At 52.7% G+C, this 12,509-nt stretch overlaps 1 protein-coding gene across 2 annotated transcripts in view; it reads right to left on the bottom strand.

Moving 5' to 3' along the window:
- LOC147018152 (eukaryotic translation initiation factor 3 subunit C-like) overlaps positions 1 to 12,509 on the bottom strand; it is a 66,117-nt gene that overhangs the window by 20,986 nt on the left and 32,622 nt on the right. For both annotated transcript variants that reach the window (XM_085897554.1, XM_085897555.1), the window contains exon 14: positions 91 to 344. In XM_085897554.1, the coding sequence (XP_085753680.1) occupies positions 91 to 344 (254 nt within the window). The remainder of the gene's footprint in view (positions 1 to 90; positions 345 to 12,509) is intronic.

Genomic DNA, 12,509 nt, shown 5'->3' with positions numbered 1-12,509 from the left:
AAAACAAACAAACAAAAAACATCAATAGTTCAAGAATATGGACAAAGATCACAGCTAAATGTAGCAAGGTGCAGTTCAAAAACCACATACCTTGCTCATTTCCTCCTTGTCCTGTTGTTCATCTGTTTCTTCTGTGACCTCGTTTTGTTCCTGCTTCTCCAGTCGCTGCCTCTCCAGCTGCTGCTTGCGGTGCGCCTTGAAGTCAAACTTGTAATAAGTGTGCAGGATGCGACGAAGGTAGCAGCGACATATTTCATCCGGAGTGCCACGCAGCTCAAGTAAGGTCTGCAGGCGGTTGATGATTGTGCAAACCCGTGCCTCATGCCTCAGCTGGGTCACGTATTCTGTACACATGGCACGTGGTTTTTAAAGTTGCCAAAGTGGCGCAAACAATGGTTCCACAAACATGCATACATACATGTAGTGGACCAAAAAAAAAATGGAAACATGGAAACACCAAGGTAAATAAGGGACACCAAGCAATAACAAGAAAGCAACAGCTTCCACACATTGCTGATAATTATGGCTGGCATGGCTGCAAGAGGAGTGATTGTTGGGGTGCGTTTGGCAGGAGCATTAGTGACAAAGACAGGCCAACTTGCTGATGTTTCACAAGCAATAGTGTCCAAGGTGATGTCAGCATGGAACTCAGAGAGAAGGACAACAGCAGCAAAGGGCAACAGTGGGAGGAAGCACATACTCCAGGAATGTGATATCTGTGGATTCATTTGAAGTGCAAGGAAAAGCAGGTGAGCAACTGCAGATCAATCAATTGTAAATTTCAACTTGGGGCATGAGCAGGCAGTTTCATCAAAATGACACTGTCGTCATCCATATGTCATCGCCTTCTCAATCACCAGTTCTGAACCCAATTAAGCAGTAATGGATATTGTGGAACGATGCCTGAGACAGCATTTTCCACCTCCAAACAGGTTCGAGTTGATAGACTTTCTCCTGGAAGAATGGTGGGTGCCGCATCCCTCCTGCATAATTCCAGATGCCGATGGATTCTATGCTACGGCACACAGAGGTTGTATTGGCCGCACGTGGTGGCCCAACGCCCTATTAAGTGACTTTACATTGGTGTTTCCATTTTTGTCGTTGACCTATCTTTACATACATTTCAAAGGTCAGCCTGGTGTTGGCTTAGTGGTTAGGGTGGCTAGCTTTGGATCCTATCGTCCTGAATTAACACCAGGTGCGGTCGATTCAGCCCATCATCCTTCTGGGGTCGGTGAAATGAGTACCAGTGTACTGGTCCTGGTGTGTGCCCCGGTTAGCATAGGTACTCTGCGTGTCGTAAGAGGCGACTAAAGGGTTGGCGTCAGGAGGGGCATCCGGCTATAAAACATTGCCTCAAAAAGGGAACCATGATTGTCATGGGGCCCGCAAGGCTAACCCCGCTCTTGCAGGGAAAAGTGGCCTTACAGTGTGTGTGTATGTGTGTGTGTGTGTGTGTGTGTGTGTGTGTGTGTGTGTGTGTGTGTGTGTGTGTGTGTGTGTGTGTGTGTGTGTGTGTGTGTGTGTGTGTGTGTGTTACATTTTAAAGGTCCAAGAAGGATGATCACCTCCATTCCTTCATCTATTGAACCAACTCTTATGGCTGTTGTGTCTTGCTCATCCATGCATGAATTCCAGTCACCTTATGCTTTCTCACATACCCATCTCTAAGCTTTTGTACTCTTGTTCATTCTCCTCTTCCCTTCCTGACAATAACTTCTGTGCATGTTTTTGTCTGCCTGCTCCACCCTGTCAGTCTGTAAACTTGTTGCCTTGTTCTTTCGCTCCTCCAAGATTCCAGACTTTTGTACAAATTTTAAAAAGACCACCTTTCAACATGAGCTGAGCGAGGCCTTTGCCTGCAGTCGACTGAACGAGGCTCGTTTCGATTGAATATTATTTGATTACAGAGTGGGGGCCGACCTTCAAGAATGGATCATTTGGCCTGTCATGCACATTTTGTACACACACCAAATTTACTTCAATGCATCAATTTAATTACTTACCATTATGCACACTGTATCCAATAGAAGCAAAGAGCAACAAATATTTTGGTAAGATGCTGAAGTTTTTGTGACATATATACACATATATATACACACATATATATATATACACACATATATATATATATATATATATATATATATATATATATATATATATATATTGGAACGAAAAGAAAGAGGGTCAGAGATAACCCATACCTCTCACCCCACACCCACCTATTCTACCCAAACAACTCCAATATATATATATATATACATATATATATATATATATATATATATATATATATATATATATATATATATATATATATACATACATACATACATACATACATACACAGTCATGCGCCGCTTAACGACATTCCGGGCAACGACGGATCGCATATATATATATATATATATATATATATATATTGTTACGGTTTTCGCGCCCGCCAGCGTGCGACGGCCACGTAACTCGAATCGCGGCACGTCGCCCACCGGACGGACAATCCAGTCGTGACCCTCTCGGACTAACGCCGGGAACCAGTCACGGGTGGACCTTTCGGTCTCACCGCGATCGAGCCAATCAGCCCCCGCGTGGGATAGGGTTGCTCGCCAAATTCGACCTACCTAAGTACCCACGCGGAGGGTAGACCGGGCGATCGCACCTCGCCGCAGGTCGACTTCGGACACGGGCCACTTAAGCGACCCGTTCCGTACTATCAGAATAACCGAGCGGTGTTATCGTCGACCTCGACGGTTCGATTAATTATCGGGCGTACTCAGCCCACTACCAACCCTTTACGTGAAGCAAGATGGGGATTCAATGGGGGAAAAGACGAAGCGAAGCGGGAAACAGTTCAACAATAAAGCACATTTATTCGCGGCACACGGGAAGCACACAAATACAATTCCACCAAATGCACACAAAAAAGAAAACACAATTCCATTTACACAAAAAGCAAACATAAAAGTGAAAACACAGTGCAGAGCTAATTCCGACTACCGAGCACACGGCAACACTTATACAATTCTACTTCACAGACGGCGCCGACAACACATACCCAAAACCAAGGAAAAGAAATACCCTCAAGAATGAGGTAGGCCTGGGGCCGAGACCGGGTTGGGCCTACCCGTCTGGTGATGAGACGCGGAGCGGCGATGGCCCCGCAACCCGCGGGCCTCGTGGACAGTGCCTGGCAGGGGGTGGGAACGGGGCCCCCTTGGTCGCACTATCTCAGCGCGGGGGGAAACAGGAGGGGGGTTGCTGATGCTCGGGGCATAGAGGATCTTTATTATATGCGACGAGCGTCTCCACCTCGGCCAGGTCGCGCTGTCGGCCTCCCAGGGGTGCAGCTCCCTGCACGACGCGAGCACCCCCTCGTCCGGTGTCGCCGCCTTTCCACCGCTCCGTCCCCTCCGTTCCGACTCCCACGCACACGACGAGCAGCTCCACCGCCCGCGAAGTCTTGACTCTCTGTTTCCGACTCTCCTCTTCTTGACTCTCCGACCCGTTCTTGTTTGCGACTCTCCGACCCCTCGTTCTCGTTCTGCTGACTCTTTCGCTCCGACTTTTACGACTCCTTTGACTGACGAACACCGTCCTTTTATCCCCCCGTAACTTCGCCTTTGACCCCCTCCCTTTGACCTTTCAACTCGCTCCCCATTGGCCCGAGAAAAAGTGGGCGTGAAGGCTTTTTGATCCACAAATTTGCATATATCGATCGCCCTGGGGGCGGGGCCAATTCGCCCCTCGCTCACCGATTGGACGGCAAAAAGTGGGCGTGTGTCGTTTTGGATCCGTTTTTGAAGCACAAAATCCGTGATTTTGTACACGCTGTTCAACGTGCGCCCCACACGAGTCCAGCATCGGTGCCCATGAGTGGCGCGAGATGACGGTGATGCGATGGTGGCGAGTTGTGACGGTAAAGGTCGTGGCGGTTGTGGTGAAGCGGCGTTGTGGTTGGTGGTTGTTGTTGTGGTTGTGATGGTGGCGATTGGTCCAAAATAAAGATAGTAAAAGAAAAACGGCTATCCTGAAGAGTCGCAGCACGTATAAATGACATGTATTCCCACTAGACAACGGGTTTGGGCCTAACTACACATGCACTTACCGAGATACCTCACCTAAGGGACCTGAATGGTGGTTTGCGAATCTGGTAACCACAACACTACCCCCTTCCCTTTTTACAGACTCGTCCCGAGTCGTCAAATTTTCGTGTGCCATCATGTGTAGTTTTCCCCTAGTACACTTTACCTACGGATCCCTGAGTGCGACATTCATGGTATTCGTGTCCCCAAAATAAATAACCTGAGGGCTGCGTAACTACCTAAACAAACTCACTCACACGGACGACTTAAATAAAATTGCCGGCGCTAAGACATACATGCCGGGGGCGCACTCATATTTACAGTACATCTTAACCTTAACTTACAAATTTTACACTAAACCATGGCCCAGGATCATTGACTCTGCAAAAAGAAAGCAGTTAGCAGGGAGCCAGGCTGCCCGCATGCAGTCTCTGGCTCAAACAATGCAGGTGACAGGGAACGTGGCTGGCTGCTCACACGCAGTCCAAGGCCTTCCCTTTTGAACTGAACGCAGTGAACCACAACGGTGCATGGGCCGCACAACGCAGTCTCCGTGCCAGCTCAAGTGGCACACGCAATGAGCACAACGAATGGATGCATGGACACAAACACGGTGCACGGGCCGCCACTGCAGGCCCGTGTTGTAGCTGCCAACAGGGCAGTTCTTGCAGCTTGCAAACTGTTGCCTTGCGGATCCTGGCGCACATGGAAACGAACAGGGGGGGGGGGGCAAAGCAAAAATTGAACGGGGCTGGTGAACGTGGGCAGTGGGCATGGCATGGCAAAGGTGAGCAGGCAAACTCAGCCCGCAGAATAAGGCCGCTGCAGGCAAACACAGCCCGCAGAAGAAGGCCGCTGCAGGCAAACACAGCCCGCAGAAGAAGGCCGCTGCAGGCAAACACAGCCCGCAGAAGAAGACCGTTGCAGGCAAACACAGCCGGCAGATGAACTGGCCGGCACAGGCCTCGAAGAAAAACAGCCAGCAGATGAACTGGCCGGCACAGGCCTTGCAGCACACAGCTGCCGATGAACTTGGCCGGCCTCCGCCTTGAAGCAAAACACGGCCAGCCGATGAAGTGGCCAGCCTTTGCCGTTCAGTGGAGGTTGGTGGAGGGAGTGCGGTGGTGCTGGCCACTTGGAAGGCGGGCTCGGACCTACCTACCTGTCTCCCTCCCAACCTATCGCCTTTGCCTGTCACTGTACATACCCACTCCCTTAATTTGTCAAACCCCAATTTAGCCCCAACTTATTTTTTTTGTTGTTTTTATTTTTACTCCCCCACTATAAATCGTCCCCTAACCCCCTTTATCGTCTTTGTTCGGCTAACCTATCCTGTCACCTAGCCTACTCCCAACCCCTACGTTCCCTTCCCGGAGGGGAACAAGGGAGAGCTAACGTCCTGTGTCGAGGCCCAACGAAGCCTCAGAATGGCCTCCCCAGAGTTCGGCGATCTAACCCAAAGTGGGTCCAGCGGCCCACAACGAGAGCGAGGGGATGGATGGTGCGGAGGGGTACATCTCCTAATCTACCCTAACCATTTAACTGTTAAACTACCCCGGGGCTTTCAACAAGCGCCTCTCGCTTAAACTATTGGTTCTAACAACCCAGATTCCCGTCGCCTGTGTTGGTGTCCTCACAATTTCGGGCCTCGCCCCCCAATTTTCTCTCCATGCCCTCACACGGTCTCCTGGCTGGGACACGTGGCTCCCTTTGGCAGGCACGACCCTCTGCCGAATCTCCCGCTATGGCACCCCCGGGCACTACACTGCCTCCGAGCCTACCAGCTCCCTAACACCGGGGAGTGCCCCCATGGCACCTCCCCCTGAAACGCACACGTGGCAGGCCGGCCTCCCGGGCCCCTTTCCGAGGGTCACCCGTGCCCACAACACTGCCCACGCGGCTACGGCGCCCGGGCCCCCGCACCAAGCAGGCGCACCCGTGCCCACTACTCTATCCCGGCCCCCCATGGGCCGCATGGCCTACCGCGGCCGACTAGCCTGGTGCCCGGGGTACCCACTCAGCGATACTCACCTTTCGCAGCCACGCTCCCAAGCCCGTCAACAGGGCTCCTGCACCCTCCAAATGGGTCTCGAGCCTACTTTCCCACCAACAACAAAACGACCTCCATTTTTCAATTTGACTAACCCAGCTAACTCACTTTATACTGACCCCGGGGTCCCTTGGGCGGGAGTCACTCCTCCCCCCAATCACTCATCGCACCATGCATTCCCCATTCACTCCATACACACAGACCCGCTGGCCTCACTCACTCACCAAGCACATGCTTCCATTTCACTCACCAACTCTTTTCAACACACACACCACCGAACTCTGCCATCCTCCTAACTACATCCCCTAACTAACTCGTGCTCCCACGTCGTCCCTTAAACTACAGCACGTTCCTTTTAACACTACGTAGCTAAACTACGTCCCCTCTACACATTCATAGTCTGTCACTGTCTCCAAATCATCATTTTATTTCCCAACCTAAATCTGGCTACAATCCCTCTAACTAATCCATTCCACGGACTCCATGAGGACTTACCCCTGCCCCATGAAGTCGGTCTAACTAAGCTAACCCTTCCCCCTAACTAGTTTCCATCCTGTGCCCAGGTAAGGGGGTCTTTCACCCCTTGCCCAGGAATCCTGTACACCCGAAAGTGAGGCTTGCTTTTTTTTTTTTTTCCATGCGCAGCACCTGCGCGGCAACTCAGAGCTCGCGCACTTTGCACCTGCCCGTGACGTCATGCAGCTGCACGTGTTCCTCGTCCCTCCTTGGACGGGACCATCCGGCAGAGATACCCCTCCTGCCGGATTCCAACCCCACGTGCAGCCATGACGTCACCGTGCGCATAAAAAAAAACAAGCCCCACGTTTCGAGGGGTTCCCCACGCGAACACATGTGCTTTGCCCGTTGGAGCTTAACACACACGATCGCGTGGAGAACCCGTCCGGTCCAAATCCGTAATCCTGCCTAAACTTTGTCCGTCCGCGGGATCGGCAAATCCACCGCGTGCGTTTCCGGACCGGGGCTTCACTCTCGCAAGCGAGCACGTGGTGGTCTCGTGTGTTGCACAGCACGAACCTCGTGCTCACTGCTGGGTGAACCCGGCACGGTCCTCGAAACAACTACAGCCGCTACCCGGCTTTCTTTCTTCTCGTGTCGCCTTCGTCGTCGCCATCCAACCCACGCATACCTGCGTGTTACGACGCACACAGTCCACTCCATCACATTCACACCGGGAGACGCGGCTGCGTGCTCCCGCATGCCAACCGACATCTCCCTCACATACCGCTCTCTCACACACACGGTCTCCCTGGCACACAGCGACCTTGCACACGGCCGTTCACTCACGCGTGCGGGGGCACTCACCCGCGGTGCCTCATCCACACATGGCGTGCTGGGAAGCACGTACTCCGGCACCATCGCCACCACACCACTCACACACGGGGTCGCTTCCACACACGGGGACGCACTCACGCCTTGCACCACACACACAGGGACAACTACACTGGGGATTCGTGTCCCCACAAGGGTCTCCGGGGCCTCTATACCCCCCAAGCTCTCCGTGCACCCGTCCACAGCACTCGTCCCCTCAACCTCGCAAAACACGACCGAACTCACCTGGTCGTGACTCGCCTCAAGGGGGCATACTCCCTCCCCTCGTTCCTGGAGGAGGCCATCCCGCTGCTCGCACCGGGTCCCTACACGCTCCGCGAGCTCACCCCCATTGTCCTCCACTACCTCCGTGTGTGCGTGCGCGTCACTTACCCCGTCTTCATCGTGTAGTCTTCCCTCTATCGTTCCCATCTCCCGTGTCTCTGCCAACTCTTCACCCTTTACCTCCCTTGTCTCAACTATTATTTCTGTTGTCGTCACCTCGTGTCTCGTCTCACACGTTTTGGTCTCCCCATTTAATTTTTCCCTTTCGGTCATCGTCACGACCCTCGCCCAACACGTTCCACGAATTATTTTTTCACCCGCCTCCACCGCGGGCCTGTCAGCCGTTGCACCCCCACCCAGCTCGTTTGCTCCCACACGTGGAGTCGCCATTCCCAGCTCCCTGGTCACGGCCTTCATGCCCGCCTGCAGGCATCGGCCCATGTTCTGCGTCTCACCCCGGAACTTTTTCGTTTCTTCCTTCATGTTTGTTACCATTTTAGTTTTCATGCGTTTTATTTCGTTTGTGAATGTATCCATCTTTTCGTTCATGCCTTTCATTTCGTTTTTCATTTCATTTGCGTTTGCATCCATTTTTTCGATCATTTTCGCATTCATCTTCGCTGTCGTTTCCGCATACATTTTTGCCAGCATGGTGTATAGCTGGGTCATGTCGGGTGCGCTTGGGTGAGCCGTTTCGGCAGGGGTCGGGGAAGGGTTTTGGTGGAGAGGGGGAGGGGAGGTGTCATACACTGCGGCCGCTGCCGCACCCATTTCGGGCTCTGGGTTCAGTTGGGCGAGTCCGTGTTCCTGCACAATCAACATTTCCTGCACGGGGATTTCATCCTGGACCATGGATCCTACACATTCTACATCCATTTCTTATACCCCCGGCTCCCGCTCGCCTTGAGACGCCATCTTGCTTCTCGTGAAGGGTTAATTTGCTCGCTCGTAATTTGGAGGGAATCGGGGGTCGCTTCTCTCACCCCTGGACCGATTCCCGTGAATTTAGCCGGAGACAGGACAGCCCGTTTTCCTGTTCTCCGATACCAGTGCCGCGAGGAGGGCGATGAATTTGTATCGCACGACCTGACACCAGTGTTGCGGTTTTCGCGCCCGCCAGCGTGCGACGGCCACGTAACTCGAATCGCGGCACGTCGCCCACCGGACGGACAATCCAGTCGTGACCCTCTCGGACTAACGCCGGGAACCAGTCACGGGTGGACCTTTCGGTCTCACCGCGATCGAGCCAATCAGCCCCCGCGTGGGATAGGGTTGCTCGCCAAATTCGACCTACCTAAGTACCCACGCGGAGGGTAGACCGGGCGATCGCACCTCGCCGCAGGTCGACTTCGGACACGGGCCACTTAAGCGACCCGTTCCGTACTATCAGAATAACCGAGCGGTGTTATCGTCGACCTCGACGGTTCGATTAATTATCGGGCGTACTCAGCCCACTACCAACCCTTTACGTGAAGCAAGATGGGGATTCAATGGGGGAAAAGACGAAGCGAAGCGGGAAACAGTTCAACAATAAAGCACATTTATTCGCGGCACACGGGAAGCACACAAATACAATTCCACCAAATGCACACAAAAAAGAAAACACAATTCCATTTACACAAAAAGCAAACATAAAAGTGAAAACACAGTGCAGAGCTAATTCCGACTACCGAGCACACGGCAACACTTATACAATTCTACTTCACAGACGGCGCCGACAACACATACCCAAAACCAAGGAAAAGAAATACCCTCAAGAATGAGGTAGGCCTGGGGCCGAGACCGGGTTGGGCCTACCCGTCTGGTGATGAGACGCGGAGCGGCGATGGCCCCGCAACCCGTGGGCCTCGTGGACAGTGCCTGGCAGGGTGTGGGAACGGGGCCCCCTTGGTCGCACTATCTCAGCGCGGGGGGAAACAGGAGGGGGGTTGCTGATGCTCGGGGCATAGAGGATCTTTATTATATGCGACGAGCGTCTCCACCTCGGCCAGGTCGCGCTGTCGGCCTCCCAGGGGTGCAGCTCCCTGCACGACGCGAGCACCCCCTCGTCCGGTGTCGCCGCCTTTCCACCGCTCCGTCCCCTCCGTTCCGACTCCCACGCACACGACGAGCAGCTCCACCGCCCGCGAAGTCTTGACTCTCTGTTTCCGACTCTCCTCTTCTTGACTCTCCGACCCGTTCTTGTTTGCGACTCTCCGACCCCTCGTTCTCGTTCTGCTGACTCTTTCGCTCCGACTTTTACGACTCCTTTGACTGACGAACACCGTCCTTTTATCCCCCCGTAACTTCGCCTTTGACCCCCTCCCTTTGACCTTTCAACTCGCTCCCCATTGGCCCGAGAAAAAGTGGGCGTGAAGGCTTTTTGATCCACAAATTTGCATATATCGATCGCCCTGGGGGCGGGGCCAATTCGCCCCTCGCTCACCGATTGGACGGCAAAAAGTGGGCGTGTGTCGTTTTGGATCCGTTTTTGAAGCACAAAATCCGTGATTTTGTACACGCTGTTCAACGTGCGCCCCACACGAGTCCAGCATCGGTGCCCATGAGTGGCGCGAGATGACGGTGATGCGATGGTGGCGAGTTGTGACGGTAAAGGTCGTGGCGGTTGTGGTGAAGCGGCGTTGTGGTTGGTGGTTGTTGTTGTGGTTGTGATGGTGGCGATTGGTCCAAAATAAAGATAGTAAAAGAAAAACGGCTATCCTGAAGAGTCGCAGCACGTATAAATGACATGTATTCCCACTAGACAACGGGTTTGGGCCTAACTACACATGCACTTACCGAGATACCTCACCTAAGGGACCTGAATGGTGGTTTGCGAATCTGGTAACCACAACACTATATATGACGGATCTGCCAGCTCTGAAAAAAGAAAAAAAAGAAAAAAAAAATGTTGCTGAAAAATTCCTATCGCCGAGTGATGTCAACATAGCGCTACCAGTCGTATAAAAATAGCACGTACAATTATGTACGCTGTACAGTACATAATACCTCATAATGATAATAAACGACAGTGTGGCCCTGTTACAATGCGATCGTTGAGGTCCATAAAATGTCATCGCGAAAAAACAGGGTCGTGCGAAATTGGGATTCAAGGAATTCGGCTTTCAAACTGAAGCAATGTTTGCACGTTTACCTTCGAGCAAGTAAATTACCTTTGAATTGAAGAATTCCGCGAATAATTCGTTGTTACAGTCGAAATTAAAACACGAATTTCTTTTTGGTGAAGCTTTTCATGTTGTTAAAACAATCGCACTGTTCCGAAAATATATATCACAATTGACAGGAGCTCGTTTCTTCATTTATAAATTATAACATCGATGCAATGAATACGTATTTATAAAATCCAAACGCTAATTATTCACCTTTCTATAATCGATGCGAGAGGAGATTGTGAGCTCCTGCTAACAACACCGATGGCCGTCATGAACAGCACAAAGGTAAATCTAACGTGTCTTCCGTCTCTCTTGGATGCGTGTTACAATTGCCGACAGTATTCAGTACAGTAACATGCTGTACAGGTTTGTATCCGAGAAGCAATAGGCTACACCATATAGCCTAGGTGCACAGTTTTGTGCAGTTTTGTGTAAGTACGATGTTCGAAAACGAAAACGAAAATTTATTTTTTTCGCATAACGACGACGTCGCTTAGTGACGCGTTTCTCAGAACGTAACCCAGTCGTTAAGTGGCGCATTGTAATGTCCAGAGGGCAGCGGGACTCGGATCGTCGTGAGGATTGTCGAACACTGTTTATTGCCCGTCCGGATGCACACTACCAGACTGCACAGACAACACAACGCCTCAGGCGGCGCAAACACCTATATCCTGCGCAGGCATGTGACCACTCCAAAACCACTCCTCCACGCCTCCACCGAATGAACGGCAGCCCACGTTGCATTGTCGCGGCCCCCGTCGCCAGAACTTCGCCCTCGGGTCTCGAGGGAGGCCCGGGCCCAAACCGAGGTATGTGCCCCGAAGGAGGCACAGGTGCACCTGGAGGTACGAACTCCGAAACAGGAAATGCGAGCCCCTCCCCTCGCACCACGAACCGCAGGAGCGCACCCCGCTGACCCTGATGGGCGACCAAGACGTGTGCCCTGCCAACCGCCGGTAGCGCTTCACCGGTATACGTGTGCAATGCGAGGGTAGCACGAGCGGACTCAACTCGACACACGATCAGTGCCCCGATCATCTCGACCTCCACTGGCATTGGTCTTGTCACCTTCGGACCAATTGAAAACAGATTCAACATCGGCAGCATCTCCTGCTCCGGGTTGCCGGGATCGCTAGGCCCAGGCTGCAAGACTCGACCCGGGGAATAAAAGTGTACGCCATGTACAAAACACCGTACCGGCAGTAGGTCTCGACCCGGGACCTAGGGGTCGCTTCACACACCGCCATCCATGACTGTTATGATGAGCACTGACTCTTGGCACACACACCGTAGACGTCCCCGAGTGCTCAGAACGCCGTCCAACTGAATGCATTGCAACGCTCGGTCACGACCAGCGCCGAAGACCGTGCGTGCGGCTGTGCGCGCCTGGAACATCGCGCCGACCCCCGGATCATCTGCTGCGCACCGACCATCGAGACCCCGGACACTCCTCAGAGCTTGTGCGACAGCCGACGCCGCGTCTGAGCTGAACTTCATGTCCTCGTCCTTTAGCCGTGGCCTCGCAGAAACCGTTCCCGAGGTTTGCAAAGCAGAAATAAAACGAACTCCGAGCGCGGCCGTCGTCCACTCAACGTGACTCACGGGTGC

Source organism: Eptatretus burgeri, chromosome 10 (assembly GCF_056783735.1).
Source record: "Eptatretus burgeri isolate ZD-2024b chromosome 10, Ebu_testis_v1, whole genome shotgun sequence".
Taxonomy (NCBI): Eukaryota; Metazoa; Chordata; class Myxini; order Myxiniformes; family Myxinidae; genus Eptatretus; species Eptatretus burgeri.
The sequence above is the reverse complement of the archived record's forward strand: the minus strand, read 5'-3'. Positions and strand labels throughout refer to the sequence as shown.